This window comes from Filicampus tigris, chromosome 9, assembly GCF_054856515.1.
Source record: "Filicampus tigris isolate MCC_2025a chromosome 9, RoL_Ftig_1.0, whole genome shotgun sequence".
In the NCBI taxonomy this organism is placed as follows: Eukaryota; Metazoa; Chordata; class Actinopteri; order Syngnathiformes; family Syngnathidae; genus Filicampus; species Filicampus tigris.
In genome coordinates this window covers 13,270,027-13,296,857 of record NC_141225.1, presented here as the reverse complement: position 1 = coordinate 13,296,857, position 26,831 = coordinate 13,270,027, and the positions used below count along the sequence as shown (strand labels likewise).

General features: G+C 40.2%; 1 protein-coding gene across 1 annotated transcript in view; it reads right to left on the bottom strand.

Moving 5' to 3' along the window:
• Positions 1-26,222, bottom strand: part of tex264a (testis expressed 264, ER-phagy receptor a) — a 57,757-nt gene extending 31,535 nt beyond the window's left edge. The window contains exons 1-2 of the mRNA XM_086041722.1: positions 25,715-26,222; positions 8,236-8,457 (exon numbers count right to left, since the gene is read on the bottom strand). Of these exons, the coding sequence (XP_085897848.1) occupies positions 8,236-8,457; positions 25,715-25,972 (480 nt within the window). The 5' untranslated portion in view covers positions 25,973-26,222. The remainder of the gene's footprint in view (positions 1-8,235; positions 8,458-25,714) is intronic.
• Positions 26,223-26,831: the final 609 nt, after the last annotated feature.

Genomic DNA, 26,831 nt, shown 5'->3' with positions numbered 1-26,831 from the left:
CATCTCACGTCAGTCATGTGTAATTAAACTCAGCATGAGTATACTCAAACTGTATGAAAGTAATACTAATATTTAAAAAAAAAAAATGCATGTCAGTGTTAATGCATCAGAATATTACCAACATGCAAATCGAGCCCTCTGCGATCTGCATCCTTTCCTTGGCTGTGGGTGTGGAAGTGCCTGAGGATTGGTGCATGACAGCGTCGCTACATTACATAAGAGAAAAATCTCATGTGCGCATCGGATGGGAAAACAAACTCTCAAAACACAAAAGCCTCTAGCGCTACACTGTGAATCAAATCTGGAGGCGCTGCAGCTACATCCAAAATATATTATGGAAAATCTCAGCAAAGCACGCCTTTCGACACATCTGCTCCTTTTGTCCATAATTATGGTGCCAATGCAGAGGACATACATATCTGGTATGCAGTTCATATTTGCTCATCCACGGTGGCAAGGAAGTGTGGACTTTGTATTCTAGACTGGCTGGAGAGGACGAATGGCGTTCTGATTGAGGGGACTGAATTGATGTGCGCTGAAAGACAACATGAGTCTTGACCTGGAGGTCAAGGCTACGAACGAGATGGAGATCACGGTTTAGCCAGAAACTGCGGGTAAAGATAATACACCTTTGATTAAGGGGACTTTGAGAAACTGACGTGTGGCAAGGTAAAGGCTGTTTGAAGAAGGGGGTGTGCCTCGGAAGATGGATGTTGGACCAGTATAAGACCATAATTATTTATCCGTCCATCATCTATACCACTTATCCTTACAAGTGGGTGTGCTGGAGCCTATCCCAGCTGTCTTCGGGCAGTGGGCGGGGGACACCCTGAATTGGTTGCCAGCCAATCGCAGGGCACACAGAGACAAACAAACAACCGCACTCACAATCACACTTAGGGGCAATTTAGAGTGTCCAATCAACTTACCATGCATGTTTTTGGAATGTGGGAGTACCCGGAGAAAACCCACGCAGGCATGGGGAGAACATCCAAACTCCACACAGGGAGGCCGGAGCCGGGATCGAACCCACGACCTCCGAACTGTGAGGCGGACGTGCTAACCAGTCGACCACCCTGCCGCTCCATAATTATTCAGATTAAAGGAAAAATACAAGGTAAAAAAAAATGTGTCCATAATGACAATAAAAGAAATTATGGCTGTCACTATCAAATTGTTTTAGAATCAATCATCTTGAAGACTCCTCCACCATCGAATTATCGAGTAATCGATTTTGTTTATGTGTGTGTATGTGTGTTCGTGTGTGTCCACGTGTGTAGGTTCTACAATGGGCACTGCCACCCTGTGGATGTCCAAAGATTCTCAAGTCCAACTTAACTTTTTAACACACCCGCCACTTCAGTCACACTCAGCATGCTGTCTTCCACGTGGCCATTTTTAGACTCAGAAAGAAAATGACCATCTCTTCAACAAAAGGAATCCTTTCAAAGAGTGTTTCAAATGGAAAATGATTTCCGAGGATAGGCGAAATGAGATGCAAAATGTAGAATTTCGTTTGACATCAAAATGTAAATGAATCCCCTGTGGCTTAATGAGTTGATATTACCATAGATGTCTTATTTGCATATCAATGGATCAACAGGCAAGGAAAATATGCGTGGAAATTACGGAGAGGGAGGACTAAAAGTTTTCATTTGACAGCAAGGGAAAACACCTATGCAGATGTGTTTAGGATAGACGCGGCTGCACCCGTTACGATGTCCTACTGGATGAGATTCATACAACAATCACAAACACTTGCACTTGCAATCAATCAGGGTCGACGAGTAGACTGCTCATAAAGCAAAGGCGGGATAACAAGATGATATTCTTCAGGATAGTGAGAGGAGCAAAACCACTTGTCTACAAACTGAATATGCTGTCCCACTTATGTGGCTAAATAAGGTAGCAGAAATATTAATATGACTTCCGTATGACGCAATGCACTTCTGAATCACAACTACGACCACAATAATAGAGATATTGTTTGTCAATCGGCATTGGCAAGAATGAATTCAATGTTCTCACCATAAGCGGTAAATTACAATGTCAAATAAAACAAGAGTATTTTTTAGTTTTTGCTATCATTACAGTTCCATGACTTGTTGACATTTTTACTTTTGTAAATTGTATGTAAATGAGTGACTTCACTCAAAGACAAACAGAATGTCACATGAAAGCATTGTGGACCAAAGTTTGTGAGTTGACTGCTTTGCAAAATGTACCATTCAAAACATCTTAACATTCTGCCATGTTCCAGCCCACTGAGAGAATAAGTCAGTGCATCACACTCCTCAGTTTTCTAGCTTTTGTGCAAACGAGAATGAGACAGCTTTTTCCCCCTCTGGCTGTGCAGTAGCAATAATAAAAAAATATCATCATTCCAAGAATGAAAGATGACTGCATGAAGCAAGATGCATGGAGATGCTGTATTTTCATATATCTCTATAGTTATATTTCTTTATACATCTTTTCAACAAAATTAACACTTGGTGGCTTATTTACTAGTTTTGCACAAACTGATCGTGCACACAAACATAATGTGGAAGCTGATCTAGAAACAAGTTGCCAAAACATCTGCCAAATGTGCAAAATTGTAGCGCAGTTCATTTTGCACTTTATGCGAGGAGTATATCGTCGCTTTCCTGTGATAAACACGTCCATTTTTTTCATTTTTAGTTTTACGTGAATGGGGTTTCCGGGTTACAGACATCGCATTAATGTGAACATTTTTTTTTATCATCTTCCAATCAGCCCATTTATAGAGAACTTTGGGCTCAACTTTCAAATCTGCTGCCAACACTGGACCATAACAAGCTGTGAAGTAAATGCGGTCTTCATACCTTGTGGTAGTTTGACGAAGTTGGTAGTTGGAAATGCTAACGGAAGCCTGTTTAAAATGGTAGTCGCACCGGCCTATAGGCGATTAGCATTTGATCCGGCCGGACAGACCGCACATTTTTTATAAAATGCTCAGCTCTGCAGAGCGATATATTGATATAGTAAAATTGTTTGCCTCTTCTCTGAACGCTTAAGATTCCATTACTTTAAACTTTCTTTTGCACTTGATGCTCTCCTATAGATAAACGGATTAGTATTGCAGTCCTTTTACGTGTCACCGGCACACGCAATTTGTTGGGAGAAAATCCAAACTTCAGCGCCCACTATTTGGAATCTTAGTTGAATCAGGCCCACGTTGTACTATAATGTAAAACGGACAAGCAATGTGTTTTTCAGGGTTACTAAAAGGAAAGCTGAATATTAAATTGCCCAATAATGCAAGAATTCAATTAAATACTTGGAGGAGATAAGTAAAAAAAAAAAGTGAGCAAGGTGTCATCTGAATCACAGTAGTCTAAATATAGCCTCATGCATCCACATCCTGGTGGTTCCTTCGCAGACAAGAAAACAAGAAGCCAACAACACGGTATATTCATTGTAGACTAGTCATTTTCAGGTTTTAAGTTGCCACTTGAGTGCAGAATTGTCATCATATTCAGATGATTATTCTAGAAAGACCCTCAAGAATCAAGGACAGTGTGTTAGTAATAAAAACATAATGGCGGAAACAATGTTCCGTGGAACGGTGGCATTAATAATAAAGGAGACGGAGCTCCTTCCTCACCACAGGCTGCACCTCAAACCACTCACACACACACATTGGCGTGCTCCTTAAAAATCTCTCCAAGCGCGCAAGCAAAATCAGCCCTGGGGACACATACTTCTACTGACTCTCATTTCACCCCGTGAGTTCATGATGGCATGCCTGCCATACTGCACGAGCCCACACAGGCGGGGCAGAGTGAGGTGTGGTCAGGGAGAGTGGGCGCTCAGAGCCTGCCTGGGAGACATTAAAGATGTAAAGGGGATGAAGAGGATCAAAGCAGGTGCAATCCTGCCAGGCCTTCCCCCTCGCCTCCGTCTCCTTTTGGGCTCCTCAGTAGCTGACAAAAGAGAAGGGAGGGTCAGCCCGGAATGGCGGAAAGCCCAAACCGCTCGGCTGATTCAGAGGAGAAAAAGAACTGCGAATGGATCACGAAGCGTATTACATTTGGGTTCATCACGTCTGCATGGAGAAGCGTCAAAGTCCCTGCTTTGTTTGATCACAGTTATGGAAAAGTAATGCTGAACTTCAAAGATGTCACCAGTTGAGGAGTTTTCTTTGCACCCACTAGCGGCATCTATTTTTATTTGTTTGCACCTTGAATGCACCCGACATCGCCGTGCAGCTTTGTAAATATATTAATTTAACACAATTATTAACGCGGTTGTGGTTTCCAGTGTTGTAGAACTGCTACAGGTCTACATTATCGTTCAAGTGGGATGCTGACATTTCAAATGCAGCTGTTCAGGCTGATTAGGCAATTTCGATTGCCTATTAATTCATCAAAACACACGAAAAGTCAATAAAACAATGACTACTCGGAATGCACTGACATAGACATTGGCACCGGTGCCAGTGTAGTCCTACTTATAAAATTCTCAGATACTTTGACACTGATACCACTTTAGCAGCCTGACATTACGCTTACTTTTGAACAGTTCTTCAAAAAAAAGTCTACGTATTCTTGCTAAAAGCTGTTTATAAACAATCACAGTTTAAATGTATTAATGTAAGAATTGCATGTTGTATAGTTAATCGATATTTCTTCTTTATTCTCTATCTAATATACTTGCTTAATGCGAACACGTAAAGTGAAAAACCTTAAATGAATGAATTAACATTGATATCATGGTATAAACCTTTAAATATTCAACCACAAACGGCACAATATTGTGCATAAAGACACACACAGGCATATGTTCTTTCAACTGTGTGAAAAACAAGTAATATTAATGCAGATAGGTCACAACAGTCTTTTGTGTCTACATCTGCATATTATGCTAAATGCAAAAGAGAGGAGTAGTGAAGCCCAGCATGTTTAATACAATCAATTTGACTAAACAGCTGAAGAAAATCCGTTTGAGACATACCTCGGAGAGATTATAACTACTCAAGAAGACAACTAACTGCAAGATTGGGGGTTTAATAAAGTGTAGTAAAGTGCTTAGAGCAAATGTTGAGAAGCTTTGTGGTGTGGGTATAAGAAGAATTATATCTGGGTGAAACTTGTGTTGAATGAACGTGTCTTTTTGAACATTTGATGAAAAAAAAAACCACAAATGCAAAGTGCAGCAATTACTCAAGTCTGAAGTATTTAAAGCAGCACTGGGCAAGAACTCGAACCTTAATACAATTTTTTTCACAACTCTTTTGATGAAACATTGACTTACAAGTACCGTATTTCCGGACTATAAATCACCTTTTTTTTTTTCATAGTTTGGTCAGGGGTGCAACTTATACTCTGGAGCGACTTATGTGTGAAATTATTAATACATTATTACTGTCATGGCTAGTTAGTGCTGATGTTTTGTCACGCCACCTCCAGTTCATAGTTCACATAGTCTGCTAAGCGACATGTTAGCTTGACGTGTTTACAGCCATTTTACAGCTTGCGTCAAGCTGCAGAAGGAGACAAAACATCATAAATACAAGTCAGCACTAGCAAGCCATGACAATTACCGCTATATCATTTCACATGTTATTGTAACCCACATAAAGAAACATAAGATAAATCCTAAAAGCTATTAAAATGCATGAATAATTTAAACAGTTAAAATCTAATATTTTGTTAAATAAGTAATTAAAATAGTATGAAAAAAGACAATTTGACTGTTAAGGCCTTGCTAGTCGAGGAAGCTATCTTATACAAACAGCTAAACATTCACAAACAAACTCCACAGACTCCAGGTGTGCAGCGAAGTTGCGTGATTATATTGTGAAATTGCACAAGAAACAGAAAATACTATCAATCTATGCATTACATATATATATTTATTTTCATAGACATGACCGAGATGAGCTTATGCTAACGATAAGCGATCGCGATTAGCGACAGCGATTAGTATGTTCAATCAACAACCCACAATCATCCACAATTCAGCTCGTATATAAATGTTGCATGCTCATTCCAGACAATTGTCGAAGTTATTTACAGACGATGGTTGAACAAGAATGAACCACAAACAGGCAGTTGCCGTGCCGTCTGTTTTGTTTTTACTGGCACTAAGCCACTTTGAGAAGAATTGGAGCAACACTGGCACATAAAAAAAAATCCTTCTACTTCCTCCTATCGCTATAAGGATGGATGTCGATTCGAAGAGAGAGTGAGAGACTGGAGTGACAAAAGGTCAATGTTGCAGTCAGCCTTTGAAGCATCATGCATTATTTTTCATGATGTGATTAAAAGTACATGAAAGAATGACTGACAATAATGTCAAACAAACATTTGTGCTGGCAAACATTTGGCCTACTAGCTGCCAGGTAGCTGGCGTTGTTAACCAGGTTTCAATAATGCGGGTGCTCTGTCAAAACATTACAATTCACTGAGTAACCTGCTGCGTAGTATAAATACTTTGTTTATTTCTCCTCCACTCACGTTAATCGTTGTCTTTGTAATATTCTTTGGAGCGTGCTAATAAGCATTCACAATTCAAAACATTTTTACTTTGCCGACTTCTGAAAATGAGACTGTTGCATGCGGTATCAACTTGGCGCACGGTATGGCATGAATGTGCCAGAGAGAGTTGAAGCTAGAGTAAGAAGATGTACACAAAACGACGTCACGAGAGTCTCCCTCCTTTCAAATTCCCTCGCACGCTGTTAACCTACTCAATTAATCATGCAGGCTGTATATGCACGCATTTCTAGCACATTCGCATAGCACCCTCTAGACCGAGCCTGCATAAACCCTGCTCCATTATGCATGAGGCTCGCTGGAGCTGCTATACGCATAGTGCGCAAGTCAAACCGGATGGGGTGGGGTTGAGTGTGATTAGCCCATGGAGTGTACACCAACAGCAGCTCCTTATGACCTGTCACAGCACTCGGGTCAGTTGATGGACTGTTGCACTTGTGTTGAGTAGACAAACATGAGCATCTTAAAAACAGACCTCAGCTACCTTGACAATCTCCATACAGGCGCTGATTATGTAACAAGAATTATTACTAGCCAGATAGCTGTTATTTATTTACTACATGTTATTTCTCATGCTGGCAGCACTACTCTCACACGTGTTAGATCAATTGACTCCAAATAGTCTAATACTACAATATAATACTCTGTGATGGATTTTTATTTACTGACTTTACTCTAATCAAGGGTAGAAGGCAGTCTTCTGGCACTCTTGGATAGTAACTTACAAGAGATATTCCACAAAGGGCAAGGCATACTCTTTTGTTCAGTTTTTTTGTTAGTGTGGCACTGTTAAAGAGGGAAATCAACACAAACATATTTTTTTCAAGAATATGTTCTATGCAAGCCCACTAGTTGAAACAAGGCATTCTGATAAATATTGCGTTTGTGGAATAAGGTTAATCCACAATTTTTTTGCCATTTCTGGGGGCGGGCATTTTACCACTTCAGTCGACTGAAAATGACATCACAACTACCCACGGCTCAGGTAACGACCAATCACGGCTGAGCTTTAGAAAACAGGCGAGCTGTGATTCCCTGTTCCCTGAGCCCTGGGTAGTTGTGATGTCATTTTCAATCAACAAAAACGACAAAATGTCCGCCCCCTGAGATGGCTAAAAATGGGTGGATTTTGCTGCTTAACTCATATTGCGCAACGCAATATTAATCAGAATGCCCTATTTCAACTCGTAGGCCTGCAGGGAACATATTCTTGAAAAATATATTTTTGGGTTGATTTCCACTTTAACAGTGCTACATTAACAAAAAAAAAAAAACTGAACAAAAGAGTATGCCTTGCCTTTTGTGGAGGATCTCTTGTAAGTTACTATCCAAGAGTGCCAGAAGACTGCCTTCTGTCCTTGATTAGAGTAAAGTCAGTAAATAAAAGCTCAATCGCAGGATCTGGAGCTTCTAGCTCAGCCAGGCTGCAATCATGTATTTGTTAGTGTGTGTGCTGAGGTGCGGGTGGGAGTGGAAGAGCCTCGGGGCAGCTGAAAGGAAGCAGCTGGTGACCGCCAAAGAGACACATGGCAGTCTATAGTGACTTAGCCGACGCAAATTTGAAGACACTGTTCCATTTTGGTTGGAACGCCTCCCCACGCTATTTCTATTGGGATTATATGAATACATAAACACATCTTAAAATGGCAAATCAGGACAAGGATACGACGACATATTCTTACTGCTTGTTGTAAACCGGCGTAGTTGGTGTCAGTACCTCAATGTAGGATTTGAGCCTAGGGTAGACCCTGAAAGGTGCCAGGATGTAGGAGAGCGAGGTGGTGCTGGGGAAGCTGGTGGTCACTGCATGATTCACTTCCGGCAGAGAAAACATCTTGAAGCCAAACTTCTCATAAAGCTTCTGCAGGTCTTCATCTGGCTTCTCTTCCCCCTCAGACAGAACGCTGCCAACGACATAGCGGCACTTCTCTGCCGGAGTCTGAACGACAGAAATGGAAGAAAAAAAAAAAGGTCAGAAAAGTGAGGGGGGGGGAAAAAACCTTGTGCCGTAAATCATTAAAATCTGTAGGTTCTTGTTCTGACAAAGATTATCTTTGAAGATCAATTAAAAATTTTAATAAGCGTGATCTGATTCAATCATTGACTTCTTCTTGGATCTGACATTCACATAAAGTTCCAAGAAGATGAGGTGAAATGTGTGATGCAAAAGAATATTTAAGATAACTATTTATAAATTAGGGATTTATTCATTCGACCTGGGGATAATAGTAGTGTAGTGGTTCATAAAGCGGACTGTAGTCCAGATGGCATGGGATCAAATCTCACTGTCCCATTCGACTCTCAACAGTTTCAAAGAAAATAGGTGAGTTGCGTGTTTCAACTTCTATCAGAAATCATTTAAGATGACTTTTTGTCTGTCTAAATAAGTCTGATCTAACCAAAACGGTGTTGACTTTATAGGGTTACGTTAAATGGAGGATGGCAGTCTACTGTACCGATGGTAAGCACAAAGCTTAACCCTGTGGAGGTAAATAAAGAAAGCCTTGACGTTAACTGGTGGAGATGTTGTACATTCACATACTGTAGGCTAAAGAGAGCAGGACCAGAAAGCTGACAGCTGTGGAGAACATCTGCCCCACAGACTACCAAGACTGTACATGTCTGAGGCGTTGCAAGAAACTGTTGACAATGCTAGCTTCCCAAGCCCTTTTTTGTTTTACATTTATTTAGTCAAAAACTAATTTCTAAATTTTAAGACGGCATAATGTTATTTCAACATTTTTAATTGAAACAAAGTTTACAAATTACACAGTTGTGTTAAATGTGTCTTTTGTGTTAAACTAGTTACAAATAGGTGTTATACTTTCTGTTTGAAAGTTGAAATGTGTGCTGACGGAAAGTAATTACTAATTTAATCAACTAAAATTGCTCTTTATTTTCGTCAACTAAGATTGGACTAAAACTAAAATACAACCAGGTGACTAATTTATGACTAAACTGAAACTAAATTAAAAAAATGAACACTGCACTGCAGAAAAGTGGAGGAATGTAGTCATTTCTAGTCATGTATTGCCAAATGTTAGACTCAGTGATGACAAATCATCTTGACCAGAAGTGTTTTACATACAGCAACAGTTCAGCACACTTTGAATTACAACCGATGGAAATATGTCAATAGACAAGAGAAAGTAGAGTCTGGCCTGAGCATGCAGCCTGAGCATGCAATTAATAATGTCCAAATGTATTATCTAATCCCAATTTTTTCATAAATGGAAAGATTTTGCTTCCTTTTCTTTACCTCCATTGTGTCTCACTCACAGTGCGTCAACACACCTGCATACAGATGCGCCAGCGACAGAATGACAATCACAAAGCCACTTGTCAGTCACATGAAGATGTGACAGCACATCACCCACTCGCATCTTATTGAGGTTTCAGCATCCAAGCAAGCTGCTGGAAGGACGACGGCTTGTTTGAGCAGTCCAATACATATTTTTTATTTTTGTCTAAAACAGTCACATTATGTATTAAGGATAGTCATACATCGTATTTAGGACAATATTTTATAATAGAATATATAAGCAACAATCACTTCCACAAAGAACATGGAAAATGTGACTAATATTTTTAAATACAATTTCACATACAGTATTAATAGTTGAAAAATGATACAGTGTAAATACAACAAACTATGATCCTAAAACTGTTTTAGATCATTTCAAATTCATCTTAAGTTACCCTTAAAATAAATGTATTACAGATGATTTGATTTGGGAAAAAAAAAATGCACCCAAAGTGCCCGTTTATATGCTCATGCGCTCATCTCTCAGTTGGGATACATCACTTCAACAAACTACCTTGACACCAGTTCCTATTTAGATAGCGTTCTCTTGGCATCTTGGGGCGGTTCAGAAAGAGCACAATGACTGTGAATAGTTGTCCACAGAAAAAACTAGTGAACCACGAATATGCACTTACTGTATAGTGGAACTTCTGAAGTGAGATTCCCCTGAAGCCGTACAATTAAGAATCGAAGAAAAATGTAGGACAAAATGTGATTTGACAAACCTTTCAGGTTCCACTTATAGAGCACTATTATTAAGGCAATCACAATGAACAGAACATATTCTTTGATCAACTGAAACAGTAACTCTATGAGTAACTGTGCCTGTTACGTGTAGAAACGTTGTGTTAAGTCATGAAGAAAGTTGAAAATGAGATGGCATGGAAAAGCCAAGCCAAGCAGTAAATAAGAAGCTCTCGAGCAGCACAGAGTTGCAGTATCATGAATAGAAGATCAACATCACACTGACGGATACGTGACTAAAATGTTTAACCTTGAAGTTAGCAAGGTTATCTCCCCGGCAGTATGAGAGGAAACCTAAAAAAGGGTGATGATTTGACTCCACTTTGTTACTAAACTAAAATATGGTACATAGTACAAGAATCGAAATAAGCGGTTTTGTATCGGATTTTGCGCCTCATCAAAACACAAAGAATAGAAAAACTGAGAATCAACCGCCGAGACGATCCCAAAAAGCATTTTAAATCACCTACACGTGGGAAGTAGGTGGTCGTGGCAAGCTGTAAGAGCGATGCTATTACACCGCAGAAGCTAGCTAGCAACAAGATTTGGCTGTCTGCTGCTGCAGATAACCACGTTGCCGGGTAGCTCCAGTCAACGCCTCTGTGGCGGCGAATAAGCTAAGTATCATTTTCACGATGGGATGATGAGGAAAGACGGAGAAGTAATGCTAACTGCTATGCTATTAATCAATTCAGCTTTGCTTCCACATAAAATACAATTTGCTGCTATACACAATGCGAATTCAATATAAAAAAGGTGTTGATTTATATATAAAAATAGAAAACCAATTGCTCATTTGTTATATTGTAATATTTGCATTGTTTAATAAAACCCCTGCTTCTAGTCCCTGGGATTAACCTGCAAAAAAAATAGTTTCACAAAATTTGAAGGTTGCTCCTCAAATAAGTCATTGAATCGCAAAACTACTGCATAAAGACAAAAATAAATTTTAGCTTTGTAGTATATCATGTACTGTACTTCTATATATAAAAGCAGTGGTATGTTTCTTTAAGACTTGCATGCGGCTACTTGCTGCTCAATGACAGCACCCGTCTGTGGAGGGCTTGGCGCTGATTGGAGCACAGATGGGAGCCGCCATCACTCATCCACAAGTGTCTGGCATCTCCACATAATTATCACATCGAAAACGCTCCTCTTCCTATCTGTCTCATTTCGCACCTTGTGGGAGAAGCATTGTGCTGCACTTTGGATTTAACGAACACGAATTCAGCACTACTGAATATATTGTATTGTATTCCACAATGCCTCTGAATGTCTGCATCTTAAAGGCAATGGTAACAACAGATACTATTGGTTCTCTCTGAGGCTACACTGTCACCTGGCAGAGAGCCACAGCAGCGTGTTCAACAGCTGTCTTCTGCTGCTTGTGACAGTGAATTATTCATCCAAGAAAGAGCGGCAGCTCTGGCAGTAGCTGTGTCTGCATTGTCAGACTACATGACGAAAACCATAATATGTCTATTGTAAAGGACAACGTGGTGATCATGTTGATGGCAATTCTTAATAAAAACCCTTAAGTAACTTTCACCAGAACACCTGGAGTCATGTTTTGTAGTAAACAAAACAAAAATCCCAGTAAATTTCCACAGTTGCCCATGTTGTGAGATAGGGAAGTCTGTCAATTTAAAAAATTGGACACTTTCCATTGAAATTTATGGAAATGCAACTCGTGGGAACAACCATTTGCATAGACAAGAAAAATACGTGTTCTTCAAATCAGTTTAACAGTTCAATTAAAATTAGCAGTGAGCATTTAGTCAAAGTTCAAGACAAAGACTACAATTCCATCACATTCCTTATGGAAACTAATTAAAAACAGTAGTATTTGTTAGTATTCATGAAAAGAATAATTGCATCCCTATGGGGAAGTGGAGGGTATTTACTTGTGTTAAGTAGGAGCCGCTAGCACATTCTTGCTCAGGATTTCAAAACAGGAACGGTTTTAGTAAATATCATGAATCCAGTAGTTTTCTTAAGAAATTGAATAATAACCAAAGCCTTTTGTTCATTCTATTGTTATTCTGAGCATGTTCATTTTGACCTTATTGTCGTCAGTCAAGATTTACGAGTGAGAGAGTGTTGGTGGACATGAGCCTCTTTGCTTTGTCATATCAAATGGATCAGCCTATCAACAAACCTCCTGCGTTCCCTTTCAACACGGGCACCCAGAGATGGTACACAACAACAGTATAAGCAGCTTCACACCGAGGGGACAATAGCTGTCCTCCCACTTTCCTTCTTTTGGCACAATGTCGCCATCTCTCACGCTCTGATTATGAGACGAGGGAGCGTTTGGCAAAGCCGTAGCTCGCTAATGATATCATGTAGGACTCCCGCTGTCATTCTCATCCTACACAGTTGCACAAACAAAGAGGAGTTCTGCTGCTTCCACAAGACAGACACTCTCAGAAACAAAAAGGTAATTAGGACATGCATTAGCACAACCCTTTTTAACACCATTAATAGGACTTTTATGACTACAGTTGTTAGAGGGACACAAGAGGTCTCTGATTGGGCTGATTTGGGATAGGCATGATTTAGTTGAAAATGTGGCATTTGATTGATCTGATGATTGTATTACCAATGCTAAACTGTTCAGACCCAACAAATTAGCTGCTTAAACAAGTTGCTAATATACATAATATTAAGCAGTTTCTGGGGGCTGTTCGACCATGATTTGCCTTGATTTTGAATTGATTTTACAATCAAGAAACAGTAAATTTGTTCAAGAATAATAAACCCATACAGACGTCAAACTTATATCATTAAACTCTTAACTACAGAGAAGGCAATTCTTAAAATCACAACTTTGCACAGCTAGCTTGTAACTGGTGTCTTTGGTGTCTTGTAAGTACAACTAAAAGTGAAAAACTAATTAAAACAATTGTACTACTAGCAGCCCAAAAAGATGTATGGATACTTGTTCATTGTTATATGCATCAAAGAAAGTCCTAGAAATGTCAGTCCCAAGTGTCCGTGCAGGGCAACAGTATACTCCTTCCAAAAGATTCTGTTTCTGTGAGTTACAGTAGCTGCCGGACGGGCTTCTGGGCCTTTTGATAGGCTAAGGTGGAGCAGAGCATGAGACTCTGGGATAGAATTTAGAGCTTTCACCTCAGTCACAACTTTGACAGTAGACACACATAATGTTTCTCCACCATGTTGCAAGAAAAACAAATTTCGATGACAGCGTCTGACCTCAAGCAGGAATCAGCCTGCATGTACTTATGAGAATCTCAGACAGAGGACACATATAGCTAACCTTTGTTGAACGTGTGAGCCACTTGGTTCTAAAGATGGCCTCCCCTCACAAATGGTGCCATTCTCATCTCTACCTGATACCCTTAAGCGATGTCTCTGAGGGTCTGTTGGGAGAAAAAGTAATTTCAAAAGCAATTCTTTGCCTGAGGCTACAAGGGCTATTTTTGATGGATGAGGGCTCTCAAACAATAAAAAGCTACAGCTGACAGAGGTAATTCTTTATTAGCAGACACATAATGGGGATTTACTCTCCTCATCTTGCTCGCTCTTGGCCCTACATCGCTTCCCCTCCAGGCTATCAGCACTTGGTGTGGATTGTTTAGAGTGCTGGCCCCTGCTGCAATTGGTTGACGATAAACGTGGTAGCAGGTTGTGTGGTGTGTAGAGGTTGCCAACTCTGGCTTCAGGCTGAAGACGCCATGCTCATTGAAAGCCAACAGCCAAGCAACTAACCTTTTTTAACATATAGATAGGATGAGGACTTTGCTCTTTGAGAGTCTGCTATAATGTTTTCCCTTAGCAGCGCTTGCTAATAATGGGGCTGTATTATAAGAGGCCTTTGCTATTCCTTTGAGGCACTCCATTTTTTTTTTTTTTTTGCTTTTGCAGTGATAACGTTTGTGAGGAGAAATCACATTTCATCAACCACACCGGTTGATTTATTAATAATACAAATATTGGATTATTGCTATTTTGTTCATCTATTTTGCTAATGTAAAGTGCTTTGTCACAGCTGCAGCTGTTCGGAAATGCACTATATAAATAAAGTTTAATTGTACTGTATTATATTTTATAAAAGGTCTTGCTTTGTGTCCTCTCGCTCTCTGCTTTTCTCTCTTTTTGCTCTCCTCAACTGCCATTTTCAACAGAAAAAAAAGTCTCTCTCGACTCAACTCTCCAAAATAAATAAATAAATAAATAAACTTTCTCTACTGAAAGACCTGAAAGTGAGAACTTATAAGATGCATACATGGTACCTTTCTGACAGTAACAGGCATTCCAAAAGTGCACCTGATGCAGTGGCTGGTAAATGTAATCTACTAATAAAAAACATAAGCATTACCAAAAAGTCTATGTCCTTAAATAAAAAAAACAGAACACTGACATCACGTTAAAAACAGCTCAGTTTATCTGTCACATTGACCAAACCATCATTTGACATTTGAGCATCACGTTAATGAGCTTTTTCAGTCTTATGGCCTCTGGCGAAGAAATTCCGCCACAAACAGATGCAACACGTCCACTACTGATCCTGAACTATTTTATTTTCTACAGCAGCTCCCTCTTGGTCTGGTTTTCATTTCAGTCTGGAGTATAAAAACTCACTTATCATCTCCCCCCAATTCACGTTTCTTAATGACGAATGATGTGACCTCTCACTGTCACCTACGCAATCTTATTCTGTTCAGTTGTTCCGAGCATGATTTCACACCTATTTCTAGAATATTAAGGCAGATAAGTGTGGGTGAACACTGGCGTACACAAGCGGAGAGGCTGACACACACGGAGAGCAAGGGGCACAGAAGATTACAGGCTTATAAATGCCTCAACAAGAGCCCTCACTTGACTCAGTGTGTCAGAGAGATAACCTGTCTTCGCTGATTGGATGTCATCCCTCCCCACCCTACTCCACATGCGGATGAGATGAGGAAGAACCAGGATAGAAATGGAGACTAATAGGGCTGTGCAGCACAGGGACCACAGGTACTATTTGCTGGGATGGGCTGTTTGCTGTCAAGTTAATGGATGAGGCGTAGCAGGGAAGCAAGTGAGCTTCACTCCTCAAGCTAATGTAAATGAAGCACCCTAATCGATGATCATTAAATTAACTATCGTTTATAGATTGCTTATCATTTCAGAGGAAGGAACATGTCCGTTCACAGTTACTTATTGTGTGAAACAATTACCGTATTTTCCGGACCATAAGTCGCGTAACCAAGAAACCAAGAAACAGGCAGTTGCTTGTCTCTGGCTGGGGTATTGCATCATGCAGCCACACACGTAAGAAGCCGAGCACAGAGGAGACGAAGACATAATTACGACCGAATACATAAATACTTATGGAGACTTGGAAACATTCTACATGGTCGAGGATAAATAAAATACTTATTTAATCAATCTACACCCGTTTTGGTGAGTTTAAAGTTATCTTACAGTAACTTTCTTGTACTCTACATGTGTGAATGTTAGCTAAATGTTACCATCGTAGCTCGGTGGAAATCATGTGTACTAAGCGCACAATTTCCTCCCAAAATGCGACTTATATATGTTTTTTTCCTCTTTATTATGCATTTTATGGCTGGTGCGACTTGTACTCCGGAGCGACTTATAGTCCGGAAAATACAGTATATTTTGACACTTTTAACAGTTAAAAATCAACTTACGGTTAACATCACTCACTTAGAAAGCCTAGCTCCATTTAATTTTTCATCGGTTTGTGTTCTATATTCATGAGGCCAATGTGTATTGATAATGTTCTTGAAAAAAATCACAGCATCAAGACTTCTGTTGAATTTGCTTTCACACTGCAGCGCATGATCACATTACACAAACAAATGTGACTTTGAATGTGAACGGAACACATCTGTGACATGCATGCGCTCTAAGCACGATGTCAAGTGATGTACAAAAAAAAAGACCCGACATCACGTGGCACAGTGTTTGCGGTAAGTAAAAGTAAAAATGGTCCCGTGTGTAGTGGCAATGACAGAGGAGCAAGGTGGGAGGATGTAGAAATATTTTGGGGAAAAGAGACAACACTCCTCGTTCTCCTCAATTCATTGAGACGTCCACACAAGATGAGGTAATCTCATTGCTGCATGTAACGTGATCCATCTGCATGGTTGAATTACTACTATGTGCACTTTATGCTTCATGTTTCAGGTGGGATTAAATTAAAGGCCAATATTGTCATATTTATATTAATTACATTATTATATTTCTGTACATGTATCTAGTGTGTAAAGGTATTGAGTCATATTTGAATGTTTTTGGAAAACAAGAAAAACATTTTTTTTAGCAAGGACAATGGTATTTTTTATTTTTAGAATCAATTTTGTAACAGTTGTGAACATTTCAAAACGATTTAAATGAAGCTAACGAAATGGTCCTGCATTAAAAGAAACTCTCTCCCAGTTTACTTTCTGCTTCTCTTTTTCTTGTAAATTCAATTGTAACCTCTGGTGGATACTCTATATGTGTTTATTGCTTCAAGAAACAACACAACCGCAATGATTGACTGAGACATAATCAATCAAATTCTTATTTCACCCATCTCTAACATCCACATCAATGATGAGATATGGACTCCAATGGCCCTTGCTAAAAATGTATTTCTGTCAATCTATCCATAACCAAGTACAGCGCTGGCCCCTTTGGGTGATGCTTAGACCTGGCTGGTAATTACACACGGCATCCTGGGAGCTCTGGCATGTATAATTACTATGGAGGCGGGACGCGGTTAGCCTTGGCCACAGTTGCGGAGCTGGTCGTCCAGCTGGCCGCAGCATGGCCCTCCCTTCGGCCAGATGTCGCAGAGCGAGGATATGGTCTTCTCTAATAGGAGCGATGAACAAATTGCTCCCTCATCTGCACTAGCTGACTGACTTGCCTACTAATGTTTAGCTCCCTTTTGCAACTGTGATTAATACCGGGCCATTTCATCCATTTTTCTGTGCATCGGGGCGAAAAACCAATCGGGCCACATAATTGATAGTGTGGTAGATTTTAAGATATTCTTCAACATCTTGTTTCTCTGACTAATAGCAGCATGCGCGTTAATGTCTTAGGCCCTGTCTACACACAAAAAAAGAAAAACGATGAATGGAGCATCCTTGAGCACACACAATATTATGTGGGGGGGAGTCACCCAGCATGTTTCAGTCTGTGTGCTCACTTTGCAGTTGCTCTCTATGGAGGCATCCATAAACATGAAATGGCAGCTTCAACGACAGGGACAGTCGACGTGCTGGCAGTGTTGAATCACATTGATTCTGGAAGCCGCATAGGCGCACCAGAGTATCAACATATTTATTTCTCATTTTATGTCCGCATTTAAAAGCGGCGGCCCCTTGCGATGAGCCCTCAACCTTTCATGTTGTTTCCATCGACAGGCATACAAGCGGCGGTAAAATGCTAATAAATTTGACAGGGAGTGCAGCGGCGCCGGGCGCTCTGATCAGGAATCCTCATTGATGAATTGGAGCACTGCGATGCTCTCAAGGTGAGTCAGACTACATCCAATTTATACACCTCTTGCCAGCCAGCGCCACAGCTCAACTCAACCCTCAGTGCCACTCCCACACACGTCTCTATGTGTGAAATGGTTTTCTCCTGCCTGCCACAGGAAGCCTCAGGAGCAACAGAAAAACACATATGAACGTTGAGCACAATATGATACCATTTAACTACCTGGCTATAAACAAAGCATTAAAAGTGGTACGATTTGGGAAGCAACACACATTTTCAGGGAAAATTACGTCTCAGAAGTCGCACAAAAACTGTCACCGAACATGACATCACATATGGAATTAGCACATCAGCTCAGTGATCATCCAATGTACAGATGGACAAGTTGATGTTGGGGGAAAAAAAAGAAAAAGTTGACGTGTATGTAAAATTGTTACCATATTTTTCTGACTAAAAATCACACTTTTTGTCATAGTTTGGCAGGTCCTGCGACTTATACTCATGTGCTACTTCTATCCATCCATCCATTATCCAAACTGTTTATCCTCACAAGGGTTGCAGGCATCCTGGAGCCTATCCCATTTGTCTTCAGGCAGTAGGCGGGGTACACCCTGAATTGTTTGCCAGCCAATCATAGGGCACACAGAGTCAAACAAACATTCACACACACAATCACACCTAAGGCCAGTTTAGAGTGTTTACTTAACGTACCATAGATGTTTTTGGAACGTGGGAGGAAACCGGAGTACCCGGAGAAAACCCACGCAGGCACGGGGAGAACATGCAAGCTCCACACTTGTATATATTTAAATTAGAACTGAGAAGGGCACCCAAAATTCCCGTTCCCTAATCGTGTTGACGTTTTGGCGGCTGACAAGTTTTGATTTGTTCCCGCTGGTGGCCACTGGTAATGCACCAACTGCCAAACAAAAGTGGGCATTAAAACATATTGAAGCCTCTTTTTTTTTTAAGTTCTGTTCACTACAATGAGTTGACTTGAGCCCACGACCACCGTAAGTGCTTGTATCTGAAAATTTTTGCGTGCAAGTCAAGCAAACTTGTGTCACTCGCGTCTCGAGGCGCCACTCTTTGGGCTATTGTAAACAATTTTATGGAGGGCGTCAATTGCTCAAGCTTTTTATTATTGTACAAACAAATCGGATGCTGACCAGGACCGCAGAACGGATTGTCTTGGTTATCTATGAGTTGCTCACTCTCTGCTAAATTATTGCATGCACCTTGGCGACACACCCACGGGGCTCTGCCCACTCTCCTTGAAAAATATCGCTGTCTCAGAGCGGTTACTCTTTTTACGCCATGCTACACAACAAGAGCTTGTTTACCTTCTCGGAAAATCAGTTCCAGCAGCACCACAAAGAACAGCGAGAAACCTTTATCGTCAGGATACTCTTTGATCGTAAATGATAACCTCAAATTTGGTTGATCTATGTTCATTCAGCACCTGCAGGCCAGAAAATGACCCCTTAGCCGGCAGCAGGCATAAACTGCTCAATTCCTCAGGCTTGTGTTTGCGATTACAGGCGCATATGCAAACAGTCACAAGCATGAATGCGCATAACAAATCAAAACAGTTCAAGGGGGAGCAACGAGATGTTGTGCTAATTGGCCAGTGTTGACTCAAAGACCTAAACAATGCAAGAATAGAAGGTTAGCTACACCGCAGACAGTTTAAACCGCACATTTGCCAGACTTGTCAAATGCACAACAGAAACTATACTGGAAAGTTTCTTAACAGAATAGCTGTGATCCATACTGAAAAACCTAACAATTAATGCAGGTTTTAAATTGCAGATTCATATATGTTGTATAGCACCTGGCCTCAATCGGATCGCAGGTGAGCTGGAGCCTATCCCAGCTGGCTTTTGGTGAAAGATCTCAGATGTACCATGGACCGGTCACCAGTCAATCACAGAGCATAAAAACGTGGACAAAACTGTTGCTACAGTCCTGTGGATCTTACATTTCGGAATAATACGTAAAACTGTAGTCACAGGGACATCAAACTGCTTGATAGGTTAGAAGTTTTTTTTATTCCAGACAAACTTTCAGATTTTCAACCCATCTTTTTTTTCCCCGTCATTCGTCAACCGTCAGCAATACGGGCGTCCGTCAGCGGCGAATAGACGAACCGGTCCGTCACATAGACGGAATGTCCAGCTCTAACCATAGCACTATCAAGCTGCTTGGAAATTGTCTTGTAGCATTTACCATTATTGTGCTTGTCAATATTGCTCTTTCTCATATCCAAAGACAACTATCTCCTTCACTTCCTTTGGTTCATGTTTACTGTGGTGCACACCATCTCTCCAAACAGATAAGTGACCATTTGCCAAAGTTGTCACCCTGTAAATAAGACGACTGACTGATTACAAGTTTGAAGTCACCTGTGATACTAATTAGGGGGCATAACTTGGTTGAACATGTACCCATACTCAAATTATTTTCTCATAATCTTTTCTGGGGTAACTATCATTTCTGCCAAGGCCAATTCATGAGTTTGCTTGTTTTTTTAAAACAATTCTATTGAACAACAATTAAAAAGCAATGTCTGATTTTGTTTGAATGTATTATGACTTTTTGTCAAATTCAAGATATTTCTGTGACCATGGTGGGTTGAGTTTTTCTTTCCTTAACAGAGGGAGGGGCACCATACATACATTCAAACTAACCTTAACACCTATGGGAAATTTAAAATATAACAAGCATGTTTTTAAACGTTTGAAGAAGCCGTGGTGCATGGAGAAAACCCACAACAGCACACAGAAAACATGCAAACACCACACAGAAAGGCCAAGATTCAAACTCCAAACCTCAGAATTCTGAGACAGACATACTAACCATTAGTCCACCGTGCTTCCCATATTGCATTTTATCTGTTGTTGATTACATTCAATGATCATGATTCATCATGATCAGAAATTAATCTTTCGCCATTGATCTTAACACATTGTGCAATTGTGAAGCATAGTCCTTCTACACAAATCAAGGCCTGTGATAATACTGCTATCTAGTGGTCTTAAGTAAGCTTACACAAGCATAGCTGGGGAAAATGCACAGAAAGATAATTCAATTCCTAGCAGCCTGTGCTTGCTGCACATAGTGATGTTGTAGCTCTTCAGATACTTTTTAAAAAGACACATCTATCCAAACGTCAAATGTTTACCAGGGTGATTTATAATCGGAATAAGGAGGGTTGCAAAATGGTTGATATTTTTTATGTGCTTTTCGAACAACTGATATTGAGGGTTTGAATCCGGACTTCAGCCTTTCTGAGTGGACTTTGGATATTCTCCCCGTGTTTGGATTTCCTCCGGTTACTCCAGCTTCCTCCCACACTCCAAAATTTGCTTATAAGGTCATTTTTTTAGACTCTAAATCATATATAGGTGTGCATGTGAGTGGAAATCCAGTACGTCTGACGTTAGCTTGTGCTGGCTGAACCAATTAGACTCTTAACTATAGACTGTATGCATATATACCCCATGGAAAATTTAGTTTTGAAAATTCACTAGATTTCACAACAACTGAGGACTTAAGATGCTCCTTATGTAAACCCTGAATCAACATCTGCTGCAAGTCATGCATGTTTGTTGTGAGAAGAATGAAGCAGGAAACCAAAACTTAAACTTCTTATCATAAAGTAAAACTTTTTTCCTCTTTTGTATGTGATGAATAATAGAATTTGTAAAAAGGGGCAAAGACCCATGGAAGAAAGTCAAGATGGGAAATAATAAGTCATGAATGCAGTTTCAACACCAGTATAGAGAGGTTCGTGCTGACCCTATAACATTACAAGCCAAATTAGTATCACATGGAAACAAAAATTAAAAGAAAAAACATAGGAAAAGAACCACAGGACTGTGATTTGTTCATCGAATTCCCGTAAAAGTCAGCAGTGGGCGTTTTTTTCTTTTTCTTTTTTTGAATTAGAAACGAAGCAGGTCGTGAGCGGGCCATGGAATACTGTTGCCGTGGTGGCACATATAATCACATAACAGCATCCTTGTGATCCAGTCTATCCAACAATAGCGACACCAGCAGAAATGTTCTAAAAATGCTCCTTGCATGCTGAGCCTCTGGCCACAACTTTGCTTAAATTTGACTCTCACAACTCAATCTTTCCACTGACACACTGACTGGGAAGCAGAGCAGTTTTCCCTTGTGAGCAACTTTTATACAAATTGGCTCAGACTGAAAGAGATTTTCATTTAGAACACTAAAACTTCAAACTTCAACTCTCCCTGTTTGTTTTGCTTTTTGAAATGAACCCAAACATATTTGTTTCAAGAATATGTTCCCAGCAGGCCCGCTAGTTGAAACACGGCATTCTGATTAATATTGCGTTTGTGGAATATGAGTTAAGCAGCAAAATCGACCCGTTTTTAGCCATCTTTGTAGGGGCGGCCATGTTGTCACTTCTGTCGACTGAACATGACATCACAACTGCTCAGGGCTCAGGTAACGACCAATCACGGCTCAGCTTCAGAAAACAGGTAATCCGTGATTGGTCGTTACCTGAGCCCTGAGCAGCTGTGATGTCATTTTCAGCCGACAGAAGTGACAAAATGGCCGCCCCCCAGACATGGCTATAACTGGGTGGATTAACTCTTATTCCACAAATGCAATATTTATCAGAATGCCTTGTTTCAACTAGTGGGCTTGCATATTCTTGAAAAAAATATGTTTGGGATGACCTCTCTCTTTAATGGGTGAAAGCTGCTTAGTACATCTGCCTGAAGAAGTTTCAAATCTTGTGTTAGCATTTTCTCATGCTTGTTGGGGTTTCCTTTAGGTTTTAGCTTCCTTCAACATTCCACAAGCATGTTTCTTAGGTGAACAGAAAGAAAAAGACTCCCGGTAAGTCGTCCATAGGTGTGAATGTGAGTGTGAATGGTTGTTTGTCAAAATGTGCCCTGCGATTGGCAAGCGACAGCTCCAGGAAGTACCCCGCCTCTTGCTTAAAAGTCAGCTGTGATAGGCTCCAGCTGGATGGATGGATAGACTAGGTCACAATGCTCCTGGGGATAAAAACATTTATTTTGGCACACAGTTGGCCAACACAACACATAATCACTACAGTGCACCATTGTGATTATTGATGCAGAAATACAACTTACAAGCACCACCTCATGTGATCGTATTGCTCTTAATATTGTTTACATTTTAACATGTTGTATAACTCTGCATATGTGTGTGTGTGTTTACTGTGTGACTGTGTGTTAGTATTACTCCCATATCAGTTGGGAACTTGGAAGGAATTTCCATCCGACAAACAGCCTCTGTGCAACCAATTCGTTGCATGATAGCACACAATGTTTAACAATTCTGTGAGCCCACCTGTCATAAAAGACAAGAGATTAATCCAGCAAATTGGGCTTCAATTTAGACAATAATATGTTCTATGAAGGCCCATTAGTCGAAAGATGGCATTCTGATTGATATTGCGGTTGTGGAATTTGAGTTAAGCAGTAAAATCCAGCCGTTTTTGTCCATCTCGGAGGGGCATTTTGCCACTTACTGTCGACTGAAAATCACATCACAGTTACTCAGGGCTCAGCTAATAACCAATCATGGCTCAGGTTCAGAAAACAGGTGAACATGTTTTTGTTTTTTGTTTAGTTTGACTTCAACTGGGAGTGCCAATAAACTCAGTTTTGAAGAACTGAAGAATAAAAAGTTGGGTCACTTGTATCTCAAGATACTAGTGCAAGTAAGTAAAATTTGACAACTTATGTGTATTTTGGTTTTCTACAATGCAGTGATTGTAAGAATGTATAGATACGAATAATAGTTAAATCCCGCAACTTGTGCTTTTTCTTTGAAAATCATAATCATCAAATCATAACGCCATGCTCCGCTATGCTATAAGCATTTATTTTCACCAGGACGCATTTGCTCGCAAAACATTTTCGGCAAGGTTTACAGTCCCCAAAATGTGATTGATTTGTCAGTATGCTAAGAAGCAGCAATTCCAAGAAGGCCCTCACAATATTGTATCATTTAAAATATTATCTTGCTAAAAGAGCTTCTCCATACTGGTATTAAACATTTCAGCGGTTGTGGCATAAACCTTATATTGGTCTTACACAACTGTTAAGTATTGAAAGCTCTTACGTTTCACCGCTTCTCCCATCTGGGTGAGCGTTATTTACCACTGTTTGGACTGCCACGAGTCAATTGTGCGTTTCCTGCTTGTCAGCTCTCTGCAGTGGAAAGACTCTTGTTTGCATCTTTGTAACTTTTGAGTCAAGTGAGTCAGCCCGCAGCCAGCATGAGAGGGTGGAAAATATCAACAGTGCGACGTGGCATTTAACAGCTGACCAGTTTCATCATCCAGGCTCTTTTTTCTCAAAAGAGATTGCCTTTATGTTTAATCCCTCAAGGGCAGCCTTTTTTTTTTATAAGAGGCAGTTATCATCAAGCAAGTGACAAAACCATAGAACTTTAGATAATTACAGTTACAACGGGTCATTTATTGAGAGGAATAGACTTAATATAGGCAGCAACTTTTAGCAACTAACAATGAAGTTCTGAATAAAGGGTGTGCTCGGTATTCGACATTTTGACATATGTGATTTCGAGGTTACTAAGTAGTTTGGGCAGCGGTGTTAAGAATATGTCGTCAAATGGCACCAGAAAGGTGTTTGTTGTTGTTTTATATTTGTGGCTCAAGAGAGTCTTCTCTACAAATACTAACTGTTATTATGACATTTCGAATTTACAAACTGCGTTCAATTACCTGGTTTGGGCAACAGCATACCAATATGTCATCATGCAGCACAAGACGGCATGATTCGGTATTGCCATACAGTACTTACTTTCATTTGTTTTACATTAATGGCCAAGTACCGGTAGTATTTTTCATAGAAATATTTACAGTTGTTATAACTTTGTTACTGCATTAGTGCGGGTTAGAATAGGAATAGACAATGTCAAGGTGTAAGAATACATGGTCATGTGGCACCAAAATACACACTCAGTTACCATCGTACTTAAGTGTTTTCATTTTGATTCTTTATACATGCATAATTACTATTTTTTATACACGTATGGCCTATAACTGTTTTTCACAACTCAAACTGACCTCCTTGGTCTCTTTGATTCATTTTCAAATAAATGCGCTGAATTTCTTGGTACCAGTTCCCTGTGCCACGTGTAGCACTTCTCTTTGCACATTGACTTTGTAAATCTCATCGTGTTGTGATTTGCTCATCTGCTGTTGCTGTGTTGTGCTTGCATTATGTACTGTACATTTGGGTGGATTCAGTTATGTTTGGGTGGTAGTCTATCAACATTTAGCTTTCTGTTCTATTCTACTTTGTTCTTTTATGTCTACTTTTGTTTACTTTCGAAATGGCTGTCATGACTTGACCTGTGCTCCGCCTTTTTTGGCCAGATCACCCATGAAAGAGACATCGGTATCAATAGGTTTTTATTTTCTGGTTAAATAAATGTTTTGATTGATTATCAGACTACTCGATTAATCGATGGGAATGTTCAAATAATGTAAATATACAGGATTTTTACCTAGTGGGGGGCGTGGTAGAATGGTACTGCCTGTCTCAATTTGAGCCAGGAAGAACACGATCTTTCTATCACTATCTCCGCTATTTTATCATGAAGCAAAAGTGCTGTGGTGTTTTGTCATCGCACACACCTGCTCGGGGTCATCATAATAGACACCGATGGTCCGCTGCTTGGGTCCGATGCTGCACGTCTCTGTGAAGGCTGCCCCACAGTCCTTGTAGGCTCCCTCTTTGAATTTATAGGCAAAGGTCACATTTCTAATCGGGGGTGGTCCCGTCTTCACGTCCACGTCCACCAGGAGGCCCGAGTAAATCAGGTAGCCCCCAACCGTCACCAGCAAGCACAGCAGAAGGACGACGATGAGGAGCAGCAGAAGGAACTCAGACATGTTTTCGGTGAAGCAGCACCGCTGACTGCAGGTTGTTAGATTGGGGAAATCTGTCAAGCCTTAAATGTCCTTTTCCGGTTTCGACGCGGCGACTGTCGCCCAGCAGGTTCATACGAGAGCTACAGGGGCGAGCACGGAGAGAGAGAATAGGTGTTAAATTTGGTAGCCCTTTGCAAAAACCGTCAAGACTCTCTGAAGAAGACACTTTTGTTTACGGTAGTTTCCCCGAACAGTTGGTTAAGCTTCCTGGATAGACCACCCACCTCAATTTAGAGGTGTGTGTGGTCAAGACATGTTTTTTAAAGACAGATATTAATGTTAATCAAAAGCTAACGTCGTTAATGTGTTAACACAAAAAACAAGCTACGGTTGGTTTTTATTTTGATATAAATTGTATTTGATGAGCAACGTATACATATTTACCACAAGCTACCCCGTGATAGTGTGTAGTGGTTCAGTCCAACGCTGACAGACGATAGAGCTCATCAGCAGGAAACAGTGACATCTGCAATTTCTCCATTCTTTAATTCGCATTCAGTGTTGTTTAGATGATGTGTTTGTTTCATGCCGTTTAGTGACAGATTCAAACGTATGCCTTACAAAATGCATTCAGCTCAGCAGAGGGGAAGCTATGGAATTTCATTGAAGTGTACGTTTCAAACGATCAAAGTTTTTATCACGTGTTGTCATGTGACGCACCGTCTTGAAGATGAAATTATTGTGATGATTTGAATTGCTTCTTTCACAGTGCAGTTTTTTTTTTACTCATATCTACTTTACTGGTGTCTATTATAGGCTTAGAGCAAATTTACACTTTTTCACAAAAATGTCAATAAAAATGCATGGTCTTCACCTACAG